We start from the raw sequence: 18,465 nt of genomic DNA, 5'->3' as shown, positions 1-18,465 counted from the left end.
CATTTTCGACTGATAATAAATATTCTTCTCCCTCCGTCATTTGGCATATTCTTTCAGCACCGGATTTTCCCCCCTGTGCCAATCACCGCTAGTTGATTGCAAGTAAAGTCAACAGAAGAGAAAGAGATAAGCACTGCTGCTGAGATATTGCCTTTGGCTCGTCTCTCCGCTCTTCTGCTCCGACGACTTTGCAACATAACTGGTTCTCCTGGTTCCATGGGCATTCTTTGAGTATTTCGGACCGCCCATTCCTGTTTGTGTAAGTCATCTTTTCTCCTATATGCTCGATTTGCCCTCTTTGCCCTCTTTTTGCCCAAACGTTTCCCCACTCCCAATATCGTGACCCGCATCTGCAGCTTCAGCCTCTTCTTGCGAACCACGTGGAGAGGAATATGTGAGACAACAAAAATTAGGAGGAGATGGGTTGGGTTGGGGTTGGGTTGGGTATGGAGAATATTGATTTTCGACTCCGTCACCTCTGACAACGCCACACGCCCCGGATTGTCTCATTCCATGAGCTTTCCCGCGTTCCCGCTTTCCCCTCAATCACCCTACATTCTGGGTCTATCCTTTAAAATGGCTTGTGCTGCCCGATGCTTCTGATGTTGTTGCTGCTTCCGTTGTCTGTTGAACCACCGCCGCTTTTCTCTGTTTTTGTCATACAGCTGTGAGGAAGAGTCAGAAGTTGCAGGCCACAGGACAGCCCCGAAAGCCAACCTCAAGCTATATCATGGAAACTTGGACCGAGTCAAACAATGCTAATAGAACCTTCCGCTTTCTCAGGTTTTTGCGAGTACCCAATCGCTCCTACACAACTAAAAGACGCCGTTACTGTTACTGCCACCTCTATCGCTGCCAGACCTGACTCGCGGTTTGAGGCTTGGTGGAGAAGAATATTTCCCTGTTTTCCTCGTCTAAAATCATCCGTTCCTAAGTCTAGTAGCACCACGCCTGCGGACGTCCCCCCTCTTCCTTCTACTCCTCTCATCTCTCCTGACACGCGGCAGCCCGAATCTTTGGGAATGCCTTACACACCTCCGTCCCACCGTTCTCCCGCCTCCTCAGCTCCCCCCTCGCCCGAAGTTAGTCGAAGGTCCTCCTTCAACTCCCAGACCCCAACATCGCCGAAGCCGGTCTTACCACGGTCCTCCTCTTACCTCTCCAGACACCGGCGGACGCCTTCGGCAGGGAGCACAACTTCGGTCACCCCCAAACCCTCGGATGGCCCGACTCCGGATATCACTCCTCCGGGCACCTCGGATAACTTGAAGGGTATGGTAGCATCTCTCGCCACTCCGGTCAGACAATCGCCCCCTCCGGTTGCCGATGGGCAGACGATGCCTCCGGGGGCTATCATCTCGCCGCCTGAGTCGTCTAGTGAAGATGAAGGGAACACGGAATCGGAGAAGCGGGGAAGGGAGATCGAGAATATCAAAGAGCTGAAGGAGGCTATTAGCGCCATACCGCTGCATCGGGCACCGTCCCCTGTCCGATCTTCGCCCGGAGATATCTTCTTACTCCCGTCCCAGGCCAAGAACCTGATGGGAGAATCCCGGCAGTCAATGCTTACTGCTAGCTTGCCCGCGCTCACCACTTCCGCCCGGAAGATCTCTCATTCGAGGTCGAACACTGACACTAACCTTTACATGTCGAAGTCAGAAGAGATATCGATCACTACGTCTGAGGAAGGGTCCGAGCAGGACGAGCCCGTGAAGAAGCCGGCGATGGTACGGAAGAAGTCGGGCGAGCTAGTTCGGCCGGCGTTGCGGGCACACAGGAGACCCTCAAGCATGCCGGGAACGCCGACCTTCTCGAAAGCTGTGCACTTTGATTCGCATCTCGAACACGTGAGGCATTTCCTGCAGGTCGACCGGCCGCTCGCCGTCAGTGCTGGCTCTTCTCCGGTGGAGGCTTATGAGAGCGAAACCGAGTACCCCTTTGGGTTTGAAGAGAAGGCCAGCCCGCGGTCGCCCCCGTTCGAGTGGGAGCTTGTCGTCCACAACTTCCCCGCGGATACTCCGATTCGCAAGGCTCTTCCTATTCGGTTGGAAAGAGTGTGGATGTCTCCGGACCAGAAGTGCCTGATAGGGTCAGTAGCAGTGGCCAATCTGGCTTTCCAGAAGACCGTGGTGTGCAGATTCACATTCGACTACTGGAAGACGACTTCCGAAGTAGCCGCCGAGTACCATCACGAGATCGCCCGGCCGCGCGACACCGAGACCGGCCACGACCGCTTCCAATTTAGTCTGAAGCTGTCTGATTTCGCCAACCTCGAATCCAAGACCCTATTCTTCTGCGTTCGATATAACGTCAACTCCCTCGAATACTGGGATAACAACGACGGCCAAAACTTCCAAGTCGACTTCCGCAAGAAGATGTTGCCCATGAACGGCAAGAAGGGTGTCCAGCCTGCCTCTTCTCGACCCGCTAACGCTTTGCCGCGCAGCAACCAACGAGCTAAGCCCTCGACGGCTGCGCGGCCGAAGTCTATGCCCGTCGGCGCCATGGACGACTTTGGACACGGCTCGAAATTTCCCAATTTCGACAAGTCTCTTCACGAAGTCCTTGGCGAGCCGGGACCGGCTCTACGTCTCAAGAATTCGAAGTCGACGTCTGCTTTACCCAGCGATAATCTGCCGAGTCGCTTGTCGGCTCCCAGCGGGCAGGCTTTTGCCAATCGGTATGACTTCAGCGTCTCCCTTAATGCCGCGAAGCAAGCTCGCCGGGAGTCGAGTCAGCAGGGCGACGGTCTGTACATGAAGTCTAATAAGAAACCCTCTTTCGGCCTCGCCCCTGCTGCTCAGGTATCGAGGGAATCTCAGGCCAACCCGGCCCGTTACGCCCCTTCGGCTCCTGTTGCGTCTGGCCCGCGAGCTCCTACTCACGGTCCCAGCGGTCCCGGCACGGGCTCCCCTGCTTCGGCCAGCATAGCATCGGCTTCGTACGAAGAGATCCTCAACAAGTATTGCTTTGTACGTACATCCCGACAAAGGCTGGCCTCTCGTCGACACGGGAACCACGCCCGGAGACGCAAATTATCAACGAGACATTAACTAACCTTTTTATTCGATGTAGTTCAACGGATCAAAGCAATCTAGCCCCCAGCTGAAGGACGGAACTACGCGTACTGGTCGATACGACGGAGTGGATTCGCCATCTAACGGTATGAACAGCAGTAGTTCGAGTTCGAACGGTAGCCCGAACGAGGCCGATATGGCGCGTCAGGTTCATCACCAGGATACCGCGATACATCACTCACTCCGACAAAATCTCGGTCCGTATTTTGCCAACGGATACATGCCAGCCATCGGCGGTTCCCCTGCAGAATCTCCGCTGTCTCAGCCGGCTCTTAGCCCGCCTAGTTCGGGTACCCCGAAGGATAAGACAGCATCCCCGGGATCGATGGCTAGCTTCTTTCCCCTTGCTGGTACTGGTACGTCCTCAATCAAATCCCCCGCCGACCTTGCTCCTTTCGCCCAGTCTGTTCAATATCGTTTCCCGTTCGCGTCAGAGGCTTATACTGCGACAGCAATCAGAGGTTGAGTACTTCAACCGGGGTTTGACGAGGCATAACCTCGTCCGGGCCATCTCACTAGGGCCCTAGAATGTCGGGACGATTATGCGTCGTTTCGACCGATTTGGATTTTCGCGATTACGTCAAACTGGCCTGCTGGAATTTCGAACTGTCCATAATTTGCTCCGCAGGCCTAGCTTCGATGTCGGTAATGGTTTTAGCATCCGTCGTCCGTTTTACACTTTATTTGTTTTGCCTCTCGAACATTTCGTCAGCACATGGCATGCATCCCTCTGGTTACGGCGTCTCAAGAGATATGCATCAAGGCGTTTTATGCTTTTTATGATATCACCGAGCACACGATACGGTTAGAAACGGAAAAGGTGATCATGTTTGGGCGGCAATTGACCGACGTCTGCGACTTATGACTCTCATTGCGTTAGGGAGCGTCGTGATGCGTATGGATGGAATTGGTAAGCGAGCTGGGGATCTGATGCATGACTCTTACGCTGTCACCCGACTTTTGCATCGACGCCATTCTCAACTCTCTAAGGCCTCGGAAATGATCGAGGAAACTGATTGAGGAGTTTATGGGGTGTTTGGTGTCGTGGTGAACTTCAGCAAAGAACGATGCATTTTTCTCACGGCAGGGTTGTGTTGGGTTATAAATGAAGTTATGCGTGCTGCGGGATTGAGAGGCGAGGTTGTGGTTTAGGATGAGATATGGTATATTGCTATGATACAGCAATTAAATACTTTCACCTTACGGCCCACCGCATTCTGTAAGACGGCATCTTGTCGAGTACGTCGTAGCTCTGGCACCTTAAGTGTTCGGTGGACGTCGTGCGCTGGGATTTGTATCCCGTGCTGCATAGCCGTCGGCATATAAGGTCGTTGGAATCGTGCCGACTTGTACCATCAGTAGGAAAATGGGATGGATGGGGAAACAAAACATAAAATGGATACACGATAAGGTTAGGCAGGTAGTTTAATGGGTTGGTCATCCCGGCGACCCTTAGGGAAATGCGAGGATGTGTTTGAACTGAACTTTGATGAAGTTTTACTTTCCCCTCTTTTGTGCTGTCCCGTGTATACCGCGACGATGAATGACTGATCTATGTCCGACATATACCACCGTAGTTTTATTCAGATCGAGGCGCCTACCTACATGACTCTTTACCCCTCAGACAAGAGTCGGGGTAAGAAAGACCTCAGCCAGTCAGCGTGACCCAAGTCAGCCAAAGGCAACTCGATGAATCGTGATCGAGCAATCGAACCAATACGACCACCGTCTCCGACATCGTCCTTATTTGCTCCTCAGGTATCACGAACGTAAACCGAGGCCGAGGCCGAGGCCCGTCTACGCAGAGCAAGGTATGTAAGGTAGGTTACGTATCGAGATTTATATATTACTAACGTTCTAGGTTTATTATTTAGCTATATATGTACTTGAGGCTACTACTATGTAAATAGGTAGGTACCTGCGTAGGTAGGTACGCTACCTACATAATAGTTGATCTCGTTCAAGGTTAAGAAGTAGGAGCGTACCCGGCGGGCGGGTGCTGTCCGTCGGGAACCTCGAGGCCGGAGTCGTAGTAGACGGGCGCGGGGTTGCCCTGCCACGCCTTCTTGATGCTGGGGAGCACGGTGCGGCGGCCGCCGCCACAGACGCTGGTCAGGTTGGGGCCCGGGTACCGCTTGCTGCCGCCGACCTCCTCGTTCAGGGGCCCCGCGTACGAGGAGTTGAAGTACATGTCGGCGAGCGGGACGGGGCCGGACCAGGAGCGGGGCTTGTCCCCGGTCTTGTCGCCGACGAGCTTGAAGACGTTGGCGCCGACGTCCCAGCGGCCGAGCGTGTGCAGGTCCCAGTTCGCCTCGACGGTGGCGAGCTCGCTGTAGTGGTTGTAGTAGGTGTCGTCCTGGGTGCCGACGAGCGATGCGGGCACGGCGTCGCCGAGCAGGATGGCGAGGACCCGGTTCTGGATCGTGTACGTCTCGTTCTCGTCGAAGGTGACGAGGACGAGCGTGTTCTGCATGAAGCGCTTGTCGTTTAGTAAAGGTTCGAGGAAGGAGCGCGTCCAGGTCCCTGCTGTGGTGATGTCGCTGTCGTGGCCGTCGCTCGTCATGTTCGGCGTTATGAACATCCACTGCGGCAGCGTGTTGGCCGCGAGGTCTTTGTAGAAGGCTAGGAGGAGGAATCGCGGGTTAACGTTTGGGCTCTAAGCAGCTGAATCGGGAATAAAGATTCCATTTGGTCAGAGAATGGAGCTATCCCGAGCGTTTTTTCTAGCGCCGGATAGACTCTCGAAATAGACCCTGCCCTCTGGGCGTGGAATAGGGGCTAGGGAGGTAATACGTACTGGTCAGATTCTTGATGACGGCCAAACGGTCGAGGGAGCGGGCGTTCGCGTTGTAGCTGACGGCCGGGTTGTGCTTCCGGACGTAGTCGTTCTTGCCGTTCTGCTGGTTGACGTAGGCGAAGCCCTCGAAGCCGCTGTACGGCATGTCCTCCTGGTACTCGCCCCAGGAGATGCCCTTGTCCTCGAGCAGGTCGATGACGGTCGACACGTTCCCGTCGATCTGCGTGAAGTCGTCGTGCTGCATGCCCAGGTAGTCGCCGCTGATCGAGCCGATGTAGTTCGGCTGCGACGGGTGCGTCAGCGAGTGGTAGTTCGTCAGCGTCACGCCCTTCTTGGCGAGCCACGCTAGGTTCGCTGCCCGGTGCCACCGTTTTAGCTCTCACTTCTACTTATCCGTTTCTTATTTCTTGGATAGCGGGGGGTAAAAGAAAAAAAGGCGGAAGAAATGTCTGAGCGAAACTTACGATCTCCGATTGCCATGTCGTAGTCCGTGTTCTCCAGCCATACGATGGCGAGCCGGTCGAAAGCCTTGCCCTTGACGTGGGTAACGGGGCTAAGAGTCTTCGCCGTGGCGGCGGCCTTCGCGACGTCGCTCGTGGCGGTAGCCGTATACGTGTTTTCCGCCTGCGCGGCGACGTTGGTCGCCAAGACCAACGTCGACAGAATGAAGGAACGCATGGTGTGTGAATTGGGGGCTTGTCTGAGGATCACGGCGACGGCATCAGAAAAAAAGAGAGCAGAGCAGCCGGCAGGTGAAATTCGGAGAGCTGCCAAGTTCCTTTAAGACCTTTATGACCGCGCAAGCAAATGTGTCTAGCGCTTAGCATGGGCCCCTTACGACCCTGCCGGCGTATTGCTAGGCATGTCTTTTCCTTCTCTACTTTGGCTAGGTAAAGGAAGCCTTATTAACTCCAAACGGCTCCTGCCGACGCACATGTGAGCGATTTGCTGCGGCTATTGGCCGGAATATGGCACCTCTTCCATGGGGTCATCAAGTTCTTCCTACGGGCTGGACGGGGTAAGACCCGCTTGGGTTACATTCATCTCTTCCACTTCGGAAGGTGGTCGATAAGGCGATGGTGAGTGGGCGAGAGAACCAGTGCCATGGGCCTATACGTGGTCGACCCGGTCCGAGGCTGGTTTGTATGTTAAGCTGGCTTGGTCTTGGTAGTGTCAGCCGGCTCGAGCGAACGAGTGGGTATTTCGACGATCCCACCTAAATATAGTTGGTACGGATTGAGGATCGGGGGCAGAGTTGAGGATTTCACAGTAGCAGCGTAGCAGTTGATGATCTCGCCTAGAACTTTTCTAGATCCCAATTCTTGGCGTCGCGATGCGGAGAAGTACAGCTCTTAGAGACAGATTCGTATTTCAAAAGCTTTCTTTTGGCCCGAGACATATCTCGGGAGCGCCTGCTTAGGAAGAATACGTTCGGTCACGTCGGCGTCGGCGGATTGTTCAAACTGTTAGAAGTTGAGCACGTGTAGATTCTAGTGGCCAAGCATTGGCATCGCGGAGCGCGCTGCGCTAGTAAAATAGTAAATGCTTGTCGAGATAGGGAAGAATCCAAGCATCCCTTGCTTTAACCCCTGTCTTTAGGGAGCCCCGAACAGGGCGCAGCTGACAATGTCTCGCTCCTTACTGGCTGCGATTTTGTAGCTCAGCATTATCCCTGCCGTACACGCAGGAACACGCCTTAAGAATCGAGGTTGATCCGCCAACTTCTTTCCAAGTTAAGACGGAATGGGAAGTTCGTATGGGCCAAGCTTGCGAGTTCGTTCACAAGAAATGAAATGAAGCTGAGCAAGCGCAGTCCGTATCGTATCGACTAAAAAATCCACGTGTATTCCAACGACTTCTAAGCTTCGAAGCTTGTTACGAGGACCTTCAAGGATGCGATGGGTTAGCAGATTCACTTACTCTAGGTACACTTAATTCTCTCCTCAACTTCGAATGGTTAAGGCATCGAGTATCATTTCAACAAGCATCTTATCTAATTCGCACTGCATACACCTAAGTCACGTCAACAATGCCAGCCGGGAAGATTCGAGCATTCTTCGCTCGACTAGGTCTTCCATATGAACCAGTCCAAGAGAGCCCATCAAGTTATGCTGCTCTAGCTTCAAGCCCGAGAACACCTATTGACACCTCGATAACTTCCGGAAGAGCCAGCTCAGATTCCAGCTTTAACGACTATCGAATAAATTCCCAACGAGGCGCGACAAAGTCTCGTCTTTCCCAATTCCTCTCCCACTTTACTCTTGGCTTTGCCGATGGCCTCACAGTACCGTTCGCGCTGACCGCGGGCTTATCGTCCCTCGGTCAGACCAAAACGGTTATCTATGCTGGCGCAGCCGAGATTTGCGCAGGATGTATCAGCATGGGGATTGGCGGATATCTCGCTGCGAGAGGAGAGGCAGCATCGATTACGGATGACTATGACGACGCCGAAAAGCTGGAAACTGCCGATCAAGACAGTGCTCAGAATTATCTTGCTCTGCTAGATCTCCCTCCGGACCTTCTTCACAGCGTGAAAGCCCATATTGATCATCACCCTGCTGTCCTGCGACGATTGCTATGCAACACGAATTCGTCGGTTGATAGTTTGTCGGGCAAGGCCAAGGAATTTTCGCCGGCGATTGTTGGATTGTCAATATCCTTCGGGTATATGCTCGGTGGATTGCTGCCGCTATTCCCGTACTTTTTTGTTGACAGTGTGGACGGTGGTTTGCAATGGAGCTTCGTCGTCTGTATCCTGGCGTTATTCGTATTTGGATTCACCAAGGAATTCCTACTTCACCCCAAGTCCACGGAGGATCGCTGGCAGCATGAAAGTGCTAGAAGAGGGTCTGCTAAATGGAAGCGAATCAAACACGGCTCGTTAGAAGGTGTGCGAATGGTTGTCATGGGCGGCATAGCTGCTGTTGCGGCCGTTCTGTGCGTCAGACTTTTCGAGGGGGTTATATCATGAGCGATCATGATATCCGAGAAGTATTGCCATGCGCTCCTATGAAATCCAATAATACTGTTATCATGATGATATCGTCATCCAGGGCTTCTCTTTTCATTTGGTGGTGACCTGTGCTATTTAGCACTGAATTTGGGATCCGAAGTGCATTCCTTTAATGCCATATCTCTGGAGTGACAGTTATAGCTTGCCAAGCTACTACATGATTCCAGGAGGAGGCCCGCCACGGCCCATCATAGGTGGAGGTCCTCCCCTACCTAGCGGCGGCGGTCCACCTCGACCCATCATGAGGGGAGGTCCGCCTTGGCCCGGAGGAAAATTCATACCTAGACCCGGCTGTGGTACTGGTCCCATTCCGGGATTATGTTGCGGGCCTGGCCATCCTCCCGCAGCTTGCGGTGGCATCGCTGGCATCGGTCCTTCTGGCATCGGCTCTTGGTGGTCCCACTGATCTTCAGCCATCTCACTCGCCGCGGATCCGACACTCCCGCCGTTACGAGACGAAGAATTTGATGAGGATGAGCTGCCGGAGCTACCTTTACTTGCGTAACCTGAGCTTTGCCGCCTACTTGAACGTCGCGAGTAACGACCGTTGGAGCGCTCTAAGTAGACGGCAGTCAGCGCTGCGTACAACATCGAAGGCGTGGAAACAAGAGGATGAGAGGGCGAACGCTGACTCACTTCGCCGACAACAGTACCATAGTAATAGTGTCAACACCAATACAACGACCACACCGCTAAGGATAGGGCCGACATTTTGGTCATCCGTCGAGCCTGGATTCCCTGCGGGAACTACCGTTGCTGGCGATTCCGTGGGGTCAGAGTTGCCGCCCCCTAGAGTCCAGGTTGTGACGAATGTTGAAGCAGGCCATACGATTGTCTGCGTGCGAATAGAGCCATCTCCAGCTTGCTGATCAGCCATGTCTTTCAGTTGTCTTGTCCAAAAAAGCGCCGAGAAGTTTAGATTGGTGCTCTGGCCTGTCTACGGATATAAGTTCGAGATTGCTGTCTTATTCTAGTGCAACAGAGCTTCGCGTTTGACGAAATCGGTTCTGGTATTAACCCGTGGATCATGTGAATCCATGTTTGTTAACCCCCCGTTTCGCTTTCCCGAGACATACGTGTGTATCGAGAAGTTATCTAGTCTAGCCCATACCCTCAACGTCTGTGCTCAAGTATTTATCTGGTCTACTGACCCATCGGTGTCTTTTCCTTCAGGCTTTCGAGATGGGTCTTTCACCTTCTCGGCCTACTATCACCCCACAACAGCCTGCGGTATCCCGAGAGCCTCGTGAAGCACCGTAAAGTCATCGTACTTCTATTAAGATGACGGCGCCACTTGTGCGCCGGCAATATAAATGAGGGGAAGTGAAATTTGACAGCTATCCACGGAGACGACGACTTTCTACGCGGTCCTGCAAACACCCTACGCCGATACCTTACACCGCATGAGCCTCGCGTGCCGGCATATGCATCTTTGGTTGGGTCTGGTTTCCCATTTCATTGGCGAGTCTAATCTGTTTCCGCTCTGGTTCGCGCAGAATGCCACGTCTTTGGTCCGACGTAGCCTGCCGGATATCTCGAGGATGAAGAGAGATATTCATGAACTTATTTCGCCAACATGGTCCTGCGGGTAGCCAGATCTCGGAACGGCGAACGAGCTGAGCAACCGGGCCGATCTTGGGGCCTGCGGTTTTCGTTAAGTGATACAGCAGACGGCTGTCACCGTTCATAATCTCGTGTTATGGAGACCTCGATGCTCGCGCCCGCTGTTGTAGCCTAGGGAGTGAGGTTGTCGATATAAAGGCGTCTAGCCTATTGGACAGGAGGACGCTGGTTGCCTGATGTGATACATAGTATCGAGATTCAATTCACCGATAATTCCCTAGATATTAAGAAGGTGCCATCATCGGTGTCGTGTAGGACCACATTTAAATTACTTAGATCCTCGGCGTGAAGCCTTACGTTTATCAGCCCCTATTCGGTAGCAAGAAACTCACTTAGGTGAACTTTTGGCCGGAAGTGGATATGATAGGGTGATATAAAATATTAGATATAATCTCAATATTTCATCATCACCAGGAGTCTTTTCAGACCAGACTTAGAGTATTATTTGTGGTCCTTTTCCTTTGGTCGAATGAAGAATGATACGGCGTTACACTAGCGTATCACGAGCTTCTCTTTGACGTGCTTCTCTAATTAGTCGTACTAACAGGGCGAGAGGATCTCTTGAAGTATCACAAGTGCGCGGCCATTAGAATTACCGTTGTTCCTAAGTGGAGCTAGATTCGACGGATATCGTCATGTGTGATATGATGACTTTAGGTAATAAGAGAATCTCGAGGCCTGAATGAATGATTCTTCCACTACCCCGCCTCTATAGTAGACGTTATAGGTAGCAAGCAAGGAAAGATATCGATATTTTGAGTGTTCGTTGAAGGTTTTGAAAATCTGAGTTGTCGTTGTGAAGGTCAAGGTCAGGACTTTGGATGCATGGTATGGATGGATGTATTGCGCTAAAGACAGCCCCTGGCTCGGAGGATTTGCGGGGAGCCTTTACCCCGTTAAGTGCCCCTCATCAGGTAATCGATCCACCAAGGATAAGCAAATCGATTAGCTAGAAACGTCTAGATGGGTACGGCTTCCAGTTATCCGGTATATGTAATCAACAAAATTTCATAACGCGTAACAAAAAGTTGAAAAGGAGAATACCTACAAGTGCTCACCCAGGATTTTGGATTCTGTGTTAGCAAATATCGACATGTGGTAAGATTGTATCTCGCAAGCTCATGTAAATTCACCGGATATTGATTATTGTATAGTAAACACATTTTGAATGCCCAAGTCGCGATCCGCTCGCCATGCTGTATGTTCCCGAGACGACCTTCCACACGATGCTACATTAGTTAGGATATCAAACGAGTTCGCTGCTGCTGACGCTCTGATAAGGCAAGAAATGGTTTGACTGCGCGGAGTGCCACCACGAGCAGGAGTCGCACCAGCTACTACAAGCATTCGAGATGACATTCGCTTGCAAGAAGTGCAAGAAGTGTTTCCGAAAAGACGCCCAGGAATTCGAGGAGGCCGACGAATACTGCCCCCACTGCGACAACCACTTCGTCATCGACGCCGTCATACCCAAGCCCGCCTTGACCGTCGAAGGCGACGATGCGCGGATGAACAACCGTATGCTGAAGGATGATCGTGTGAAGCAGGATCAGCACAAGTCTATCTTCGATATTCAGGCCGACGCGGATAAATTGGGTTAATAGTACCGGGTTGAGATCAAAGATTGAAAAGGAAGATGGACGACACGATCCTAGGTTGCGGGGCGATGCATTTCACATGATACCACACGTTTAGACTTTTAGAGAGGACAGAGATGATCAAATGACAAGAAATCAAGAAACCGTGCATGCTTCCGGGTGGTAGTATACAGATTTGCTACCTAGGTATACCTACCAGGTAGGCATCGTAATGATATCCTCTATGAATCAATCACCTTTCTAGAGGCCCGTAAACTCCGGCTACAGCTGCGGCTACGGCCTGCCCTTAATCGCTGCCACCTTCTCGCTCCCTCGTCAAGATGGCCGCGCTACCCGTCCCCGGTGTTCGGCCGGTCTTCTTCTTAGCGGCCTCCTCTTGCTTCTCCTGCTCAATGTTCTTGACGTAACCTTCGATATCTTCGACCGGCAGCATCTCGATGGTCTTACCAGGGGCCATGATGGCGATCTCGATGTTCTTCGCACCCGTTTGCACGACTTCCAAGAGCGACTTGATGGCTAGCCGGATAGTCGCCTCGCGGTCCATATCCTCCTTGTAGTTGCGCTCTAGGAATTCCCGAACCGTCTTGCTGGAACGGCCGATCGCGTTTGCTTTCCTGCAAAGCGTATTAGCATGTATATATATATAACGTATGAGTACGCAATCGTCGCCATATAAATCCGAATAAAACATACCACGCGGAATAAATACCGCTAGGTTCGGTCTGGTAGAGTCTTGGTACTTTGCTGTTCTTGTCAAAGCCCACGATCATGGTGCTGATGCCGAATGGTCGCACACCACCGCTCTGCGTGTACCGTTGTTGTACGCCTGCGACGTATTTCGTGATATACTCGATAGACACGGGGTCTTCGACGGTTAAGCGGTGCGATTGCGCCTCTAGTCGTGCCTTGTCGACTAAGATTCGGGCGTCGGCGTTTAGACCGGCGAATGCTAGGCATACGTGGGTGTCGATGAGGCCGATCTTGGAAGGCGTAATGCGTGTGTCTTGCAGCTTCATTGCAGACCTCTTCTCGCAACCGAGGACGACAATATCTGCGCCCTTCACGCCGACGGCGCAGGTTCCTAGCGTGATGTTAGGTGATCCGAGTAATTGACGACCCGTCATATATATGTACCTCGTTTGACAGCTTCACCAGCATATTCGACTTGGAACACATGTCCGTCCGGACTAGAGATCGGTCAGAAGACTATAAATTGAGAAGCGCGTACGTCTAATACGGACCTGAAGACTATAAGAAGGGTTAGCTAAACTAGTACTTCCTATTATACAGTATATTGTGAACATCAATATTGCCAAGGGAAGAAAACATACCGGAAAGAGCTCTATCATATCCCGACGCCATGATTAGAGATTGCAGGAACTAAGGGGTCGTGTTATTTAGAGGGCGTGTCTTGAGATGTGAGTTGCGAGATAAATTGAAGCTCAAGACTAGGTTGGTAGGTAGCCGTGGATTTCAGTGATGTTTGAAGTAGGTACCTTGGTACGCAAGGCTGCCAGAGTTACGAAGCTCCAAGCTCCCGACTCACAGTGAGCTCCAGCCACTAGCACAGCCACGTACCTATTCTACAAGGAACATCAAAAGTTTAATTATGTAGGTAATATTTGGAACGGACTCGTCTGCAGGTCCATCCTAGATGATTACATAACGCTTGGCATCTACTTTGATTGGCTCAGTGACACAGATACATTCTAAATATCTCTTATAAAACATTGAATTCGTGATGTCTATTTCATATACAAAGTAGCAATCATTGCCTATGCTTCATACAGATTCAGATCTAATGAAAAGTCAAGTCTATGCCTCCCTTCCAGCCCTAACACCATATTATACAACATAATTAGGTCCTTTATGGAATACCGCACCGTGCCTATCCAAATTGCCTGGTTTCAATCCATTTCCTCTCTTCGAGCCATGAACTGGCTTCGCGACTTTTCGCGTCTAGTCTCCCTCTGAAACCTGCGCACCACTGACGTTCCATGCCGCCTTCTCCAAAGCACGCGATGCTGTTGTAAAACTCGCTCACTACAAAGAACGGCGCGGCCAAAAGGTCCGGTTGTCCTGTAGTTTGGAGGGTAAAGTCTAAGCTTCGGCACAAGTTTGCCGCGATCATCCTCGTCTGACCTGGCTGGTACTTCCTAATATCCACACCAAGCGGTATCTCACACACGCCCAGGACCGAGGGATCTTCGCTTCCGGATTCGAAAAAGGTGTCTAAGAGCGCACATATACATTGGTGGAAGCTGACGAGAACGGCCCAGTAGCAAACGTGGACCAATCCCATCAACGGCGATGGGAAGCTGAACGCATCCAAAAAGGGCATTTGAGCACCGCTAGCTGTCGCGTCTGCCACCCAGTAGAGCGGGGATCCCTGCTCGTCAACCCTCTGGTGCACCACGCTATACCAGATATCAAATTGCCTCTCGATATTGATACAGCTGATTAGAAGGTCCTTTGCTTTCAAACGGCGAGAAGCGCTCGCCTCCATTGGTGTTATGCGGTCCGCTCGCGAGAATATAGAGGGCAAAAGGACAACTATATCGAGGAGATCGTCAAGCGGTGTCCTCGGGTGGCGCTCCCAGGGCACGACTGTCCATTCCGGCGAGCAGAGGAATGTGGGCTGGCGGTTCAGTAACGCGGCCCAGATCTATCTCCTGTGGTTAGCTGTTGATTCCATCAGCATTGATGGGAAACTCACGGCGTTTGGTCGATAAACTCTAGCGAAGAAATGATGCTCAGGGAAAGATTGATATGCCCCGGGGCCCGGCTCGCGAATTCGATCGTGTAGGGCGGCAGGGTCTTTCCATGGCGGCTCGTTGCTATAAACAGCCGACGAATTTTGCTGAAGCCCTAGTTTAGCAAGGAAGAGAACAATTTCGCACTATTGACGCACCTCGTATAAAAATAGGCAAAGCCCCTCCGAGTTACCGTTAGCGGCTTGCCTGCTATTACTCTTCGGTGGTAGATAGATGAGACAACGGGCTTTCATGCTGAAGGGTTCGTGGCGGAAGGTTAGATTGGCATCTGGAACGCGAGGTCCACCCAAAGACAATGTCACTTCGTTCCTTCGTGGAGATCCACTTTCGGGCCTAATCGCAGAGCTGAGGTCTGTCTGAAGAGCGAAAAATCGGACGCGATGTGATCCAGCGGCGGACGACAACGATACCACATCCATCCATGCCGGCTGCCACGGCTCGGTAGCTACGAAATGTAGCTTCTCTGCTTGTCGAGCCTCGCTAATTTTAGCTTTCTTACTGCCTTGCTGGTTCCGCGGCGGATGAGACGAACATCTCCCTTTATCGTCTGGGGTGCCGACGATGAATACCGTCTGGTTCGCGTTCGACTATTAGCTATCACCCAGTACTTCGGTTTAAATATCAAGAAGAAAACGAAAAAGGGAAAGCACTAGAGGTGTATCCGCGGATAGGATAGGGAAAGCCGACAACGGGGGTTTTTCCAGGAGTAAACCACTTCTTGAATCGACTTATATCGACAACCTAGAAGTTTAACTACTCACCTCCCTTTCGTATCCGCCGCATTCGCGACCGTAGTCCGTGCACTTCTTGCAGAACGGTCTTCCGTTGTCGCATGCGACTCGTCTAGCTCGACAAGTATTGCATCCCTTGTATTTTCCAGGAACGCCGACCATTTCAAATACTCGGTTCTGCGAGACGTGTGAGTAATTTTGGCATCATCATGTCGCATTATGCGTACCTGATACCGGCGGTTAGAATTAGAGAAGACTGACCTGTCAGATGAGTACGATTCTATAAAACCCTGCACGATACGTCTTTTATGATGATTTAATCTCGAAGGTAGGACTCGACGCGGGCTTTGGTATATAAAGAATTCGATCGTTTGAGGACGACAGATATTTTTTAAGATGGACGACTCTACTGACTATTCTGCACAAAACGGCTTCGTCCCGACTTCTGCAAATAATCCATGTATCTGAGCTGCACCTATATCTGCCACGATATATATATCACGCGGAACAAATCACTATTGACAGGAAGAGACAAGTATAGTAACACCAAGGAGTTTTCTCTCCCAAGATCGCTAAGGTCTTGGTAGATGGCTGCAGGTTGTACCTCTACTCCTACGCTCGTAGGAGGTTATTAGCATGACGAATACGTGACAAAATGAAACCGAATCTAGGCAGGAAAGGAACGAGTACTTTTGGACATTCGCGATGTCAGCGGTACTTGCGATCCTGCCGTGCGGAATTTTATTCGTCCCATTGAACGCCTAGGGTACATCGGTTGGCGTCTGGGGTAGCACAAAATATGATCGTGGTTAAGCGTCTAAGGAAGGGGAGGGGGTCAAGCTTGCAGGCTTGCAGGCCACATCGCTGACATCCATGGACGGGGGAGTTTTGCCCGCCGCTCAAGGCCTTTGGACGCCCTGTAAGGCTGTGTAGACAGGGGAAATAGAACCGAGAAACTGCCACCGCATCCATCGATGTACCTAGTACATTTCGCATCCATATGGGTATGCGCTACGGATCCGAGAACGAAATGGCGGGTTTGCTGCGGGTTGTGTGGACCCCGGGAAGTGCATTGGCGTTGGAATGCTCTTAAACTATCCGACTATTTCGAAGCTTGATTCGACAACCTGAGATGAAGCTACAAATTGCGATTTTTGTGCAACCACGAATTGGAGCAAGCTATCCAAATCGTTCACTTACAGAGGTTGTTGCGACGTAAGCATCAATAGTCTTCAACGAGAGCTTTATCCCTTACTACCACTGCTAATTCGGGATTTGGAGACCAGATGCATCTGATAAGGTTGTCGTCGAGTATGTGCTAGACCTATGCCATGGATTCATTACGCCCGGCAGTAGAGGCTACTTACCCCGGATGTTCTAGTTATTTGTTCCGGCCGAGACAAGATAGCATCTCCAAGGACCTGATCCGTGGAGATCTAGCTTAATATTGACGGATCGAATTAAAGCTTGGCGATGAAGCGAGTTTCCAAAAATATTTTCGAAACGTACATAGACTTTTAGTCCTAGCACGCGAGCTCCCCGTGGCGTCTGTTTCAAGATCAGACATAGAGCTATGATCAACCTGACAGGCGTGCCCTGCCTTGCCCTGCCTGCCATCGACACCACGGGCCAAGCATACCAGTAGCTATGACCAGGAACTAGGAATGGTGGATCTCCCGAGCCCGCAGGGGGTTGCGTATTGCAGACGCCGTGGCCAATGGCCATGCCTCCAGTGTAACCCACGCCTCTCGATCGACTTCGACCCATTGTGTCCGGTTACACTACCTTCTGCACGTGGCATCGTGCTCGGCGATGGCTTGTTCCAACGGCATGGCGGACGCGAAGAACATTCTGAAGGAAGCAAAAGAAACATCGCAGACATCTGCCAGACTGCCAGCTGCGGCATAGAAATGCAGCCCCCGATGTTGGTCGAGCTTAAGTCATCGCAACCAAAGTCGCGGGTCTTTGCCTCCCGACGCCGTGATTACTCATCTAAGCCCATTGCAGATTGCTACAAGAGATGAGTCTAGACTCGACCATCCTTAGGTCCTTCAAATAGCTACGTCGGCCAATCTGAAGTCTGACTCCTAGGTCGATCCTCGCAGCTTACTTAGTGGGGAAATTCTCTCGACATGCCTAGCGGCTCTCGTGCTAACAATAATACCCTAGGTGTCTTAGATGTTGACAGCTAATTCCAAAATTTCAACCCACGAGCTCGTTAAACGTCACACTCTCTATACATCCGCTGGTACTGTCTTGTGCGATCTCACCGCGGCTACTCTGTTCCAGCTGCAGATTCTTTGGAAGTCTAACTCGGAACTTTTAGATCTTGGTGAACGTGACGAACAGGACGATTCTAGGCTCGGACCACGGCATCGAACCATTTGCTTACTTATTTAGACGCAGGGCTACGATCGGAGGCTCGGCAGCCAGCACATCTACGCTGCGCGCATTAGACGGGTACAGGATACATCCAACTATCGCACGGAATGATTCGCTTGGGGGTAGTCTCTCGTTTTTGCTTTCGGGCTTACTACGTCGTATAATGTGCTCAGCCGGTACGTATGCAATTAAATGCCACGAGCTGATGGAATATTTCATGCATTCATAGCGGCAACGTTTATCCATCCCACGGCACGATCAGTTGGTTCGGAGATCCACCCCGACTATTTGGAGCACCATCCCGCATTATGGAGGGTCCATTATATTATGACGTTAGAATTGGAGCGGGCATGGCGAAGAGGCTACGAGTTTCAGTGGAGGCGTATGGCGCCTTAGGATTGCTCACCATCGTGATTCAGGAGAGCGAGTTCGTAATTCATCCACCCCTAAATCCACATCATATCCGAACG

The 18,465-nt window shown here is 51.6% G+C and overlaps 7 protein-coding genes across 7 annotated transcripts; 3 read left to right on the top strand and 4 right to left on the bottom strand.

Annotated features, from left to right (window-relative positions):
• Positions 1 to 1,022: 1,022 nt before the first annotated feature.
• On the top strand, positions 1,023 to 3,543 carry F4807DRAFT_449965 (carbohydrate-binding module family 21 protein; the record flags this gene model as incomplete). The annotated part of the gene is made up of 2 exons (XM_048000076.1): positions 1,023 to 2,972; positions 3,076 to 3,543. 2 exons carry the CDS (start codon positions 1,023 to 1,025, stop codon positions 3,541 to 3,543), a joined length of 2,418 nt encoding a protein of 805 aa, XP_047857890.1.
• A 1,500-nt stretch (positions 3,544 to 5,043) lies between these two features.
• On the bottom strand, positions 5,044 to 6,552 carry F4807DRAFT_456711 (phosphoesterase-domain-containing protein; the record flags this gene model as incomplete). The annotated part of the gene is made up of 3 exons (XM_048000923.1): positions 5,044 to 5,699; positions 5,875 to 6,228; positions 6,339 to 6,552. The coding sequence occupies 3 exons, from the start codon at positions 6,550 to 6,552 to the stop codon at positions 5,044 to 5,046; spliced, it is 1,224 nt and encodes a 407-aa protein (XP_047857889.1).
• Positions 6,553 to 7,535: 983 nt separating this feature from the next.
• On the top strand, positions 7,536 to 8,943 carry F4807DRAFT_262111 (DUF125-domain-containing protein). Its single transcript, XM_047994493.1, has one exon. The coding sequence runs from the start codon at positions 7,904 to 7,906 to the stop codon at positions 8,843 to 8,845; it is 942 nt and encodes a 313-aa protein (XP_047857888.1). The 5' UTR covers positions 7,536 to 7,903; the 3' UTR covers positions 8,846 to 8,943.
• On the bottom strand, positions 8,943 to 10,022 carry F4807DRAFT_262095 (uncharacterized protein). Its single transcript, XM_047994492.1, has 2 exons — positions 9,524 to 10,022; positions 8,943 to 9,444 (listed from the first exon to the last, which is right to left on the bottom strand). The coding sequence occupies exons 1-2, from the start codon at positions 9,762 to 9,764 to the stop codon at positions 9,041 to 9,043; spliced, it is 645 nt and encodes a 214-aa protein (XP_047857887.1). The 5' UTR covers positions 9,765 to 10,022; the 3' UTR covers positions 8,943 to 9,040.
• Positions 10,023 to 11,488: 1,466 nt separating this feature from the next.
• Positions 11,489 to 12,251, top strand: F4807DRAFT_410760 (uncharacterized protein). Its single transcript, XM_047996642.1, has 3 exons — positions 11,489 to 11,608; positions 11,665 to 11,708; positions 11,792 to 12,251. The coding sequence occupies exons 1-3, from the start codon at positions 11,604 to 11,606 to the stop codon at positions 12,109 to 12,111; spliced, it is 369 nt and encodes a 122-aa protein (XP_047857886.1). The 5' UTR covers positions 11,489 to 11,603; the 3' UTR covers positions 12,112 to 12,251.
• On the bottom strand, positions 12,252 to 13,681 carry F4807DRAFT_410757 (proteasome component pre6). The gene is made up of 4 exons (XM_047996641.1): positions 13,436 to 13,681; positions 13,243 to 13,295; positions 12,802 to 13,189; positions 12,252 to 12,722 (listed from the first exon to the last, which is right to left on the bottom strand). The coding sequence occupies exons 1-4, from the start codon at positions 13,468 to 13,470 to the stop codon at positions 12,395 to 12,397; spliced, it is 804 nt and encodes a 267-aa protein (XP_047857885.1). The 5' UTR covers positions 13,471 to 13,681; the 3' UTR covers positions 12,252 to 12,394.
• Positions 13,682 to 13,996: 315 nt separating this feature from the next.
• F4807DRAFT_456706 (uncharacterized protein) lies at positions 13,997 to 17,380 on the bottom strand (the record flags this gene model as incomplete). The annotated part of the gene is made up of 5 exons (XM_048000922.1): positions 13,997 to 14,773; positions 14,825 to 14,968; positions 15,020 to 15,454; positions 15,644 to 15,790; positions 17,123 to 17,380. The coding sequence occupies 5 exons, from the start codon at positions 17,378 to 17,380 to the stop codon at positions 13,997 to 13,999; spliced, it is 1,761 nt and encodes a 586-aa protein (XP_047857884.1).
• Between the last annotated feature and the right edge of the window lie 1,085 nt (positions 17,381 to 18,465).

The sequence above is a fragment of the Annulohypoxylon truncatum genome (assembly GCF_022578515.1).
Source record: "Annulohypoxylon truncatum strain CBS 140777 unplaced genomic scaffold F4807scaffold_4, whole genome shotgun sequence".
NCBI classification, from domain to species: domain Eukaryota; kingdom Fungi; phylum Ascomycota; class Sordariomycetes; order Xylariales; family Hypoxylaceae; genus Annulohypoxylon; species Annulohypoxylon truncatum.
Note: the sequence above shows the minus strand (reverse complement) of the source record. Positions and strands in the feature narration are given on the sequence as shown.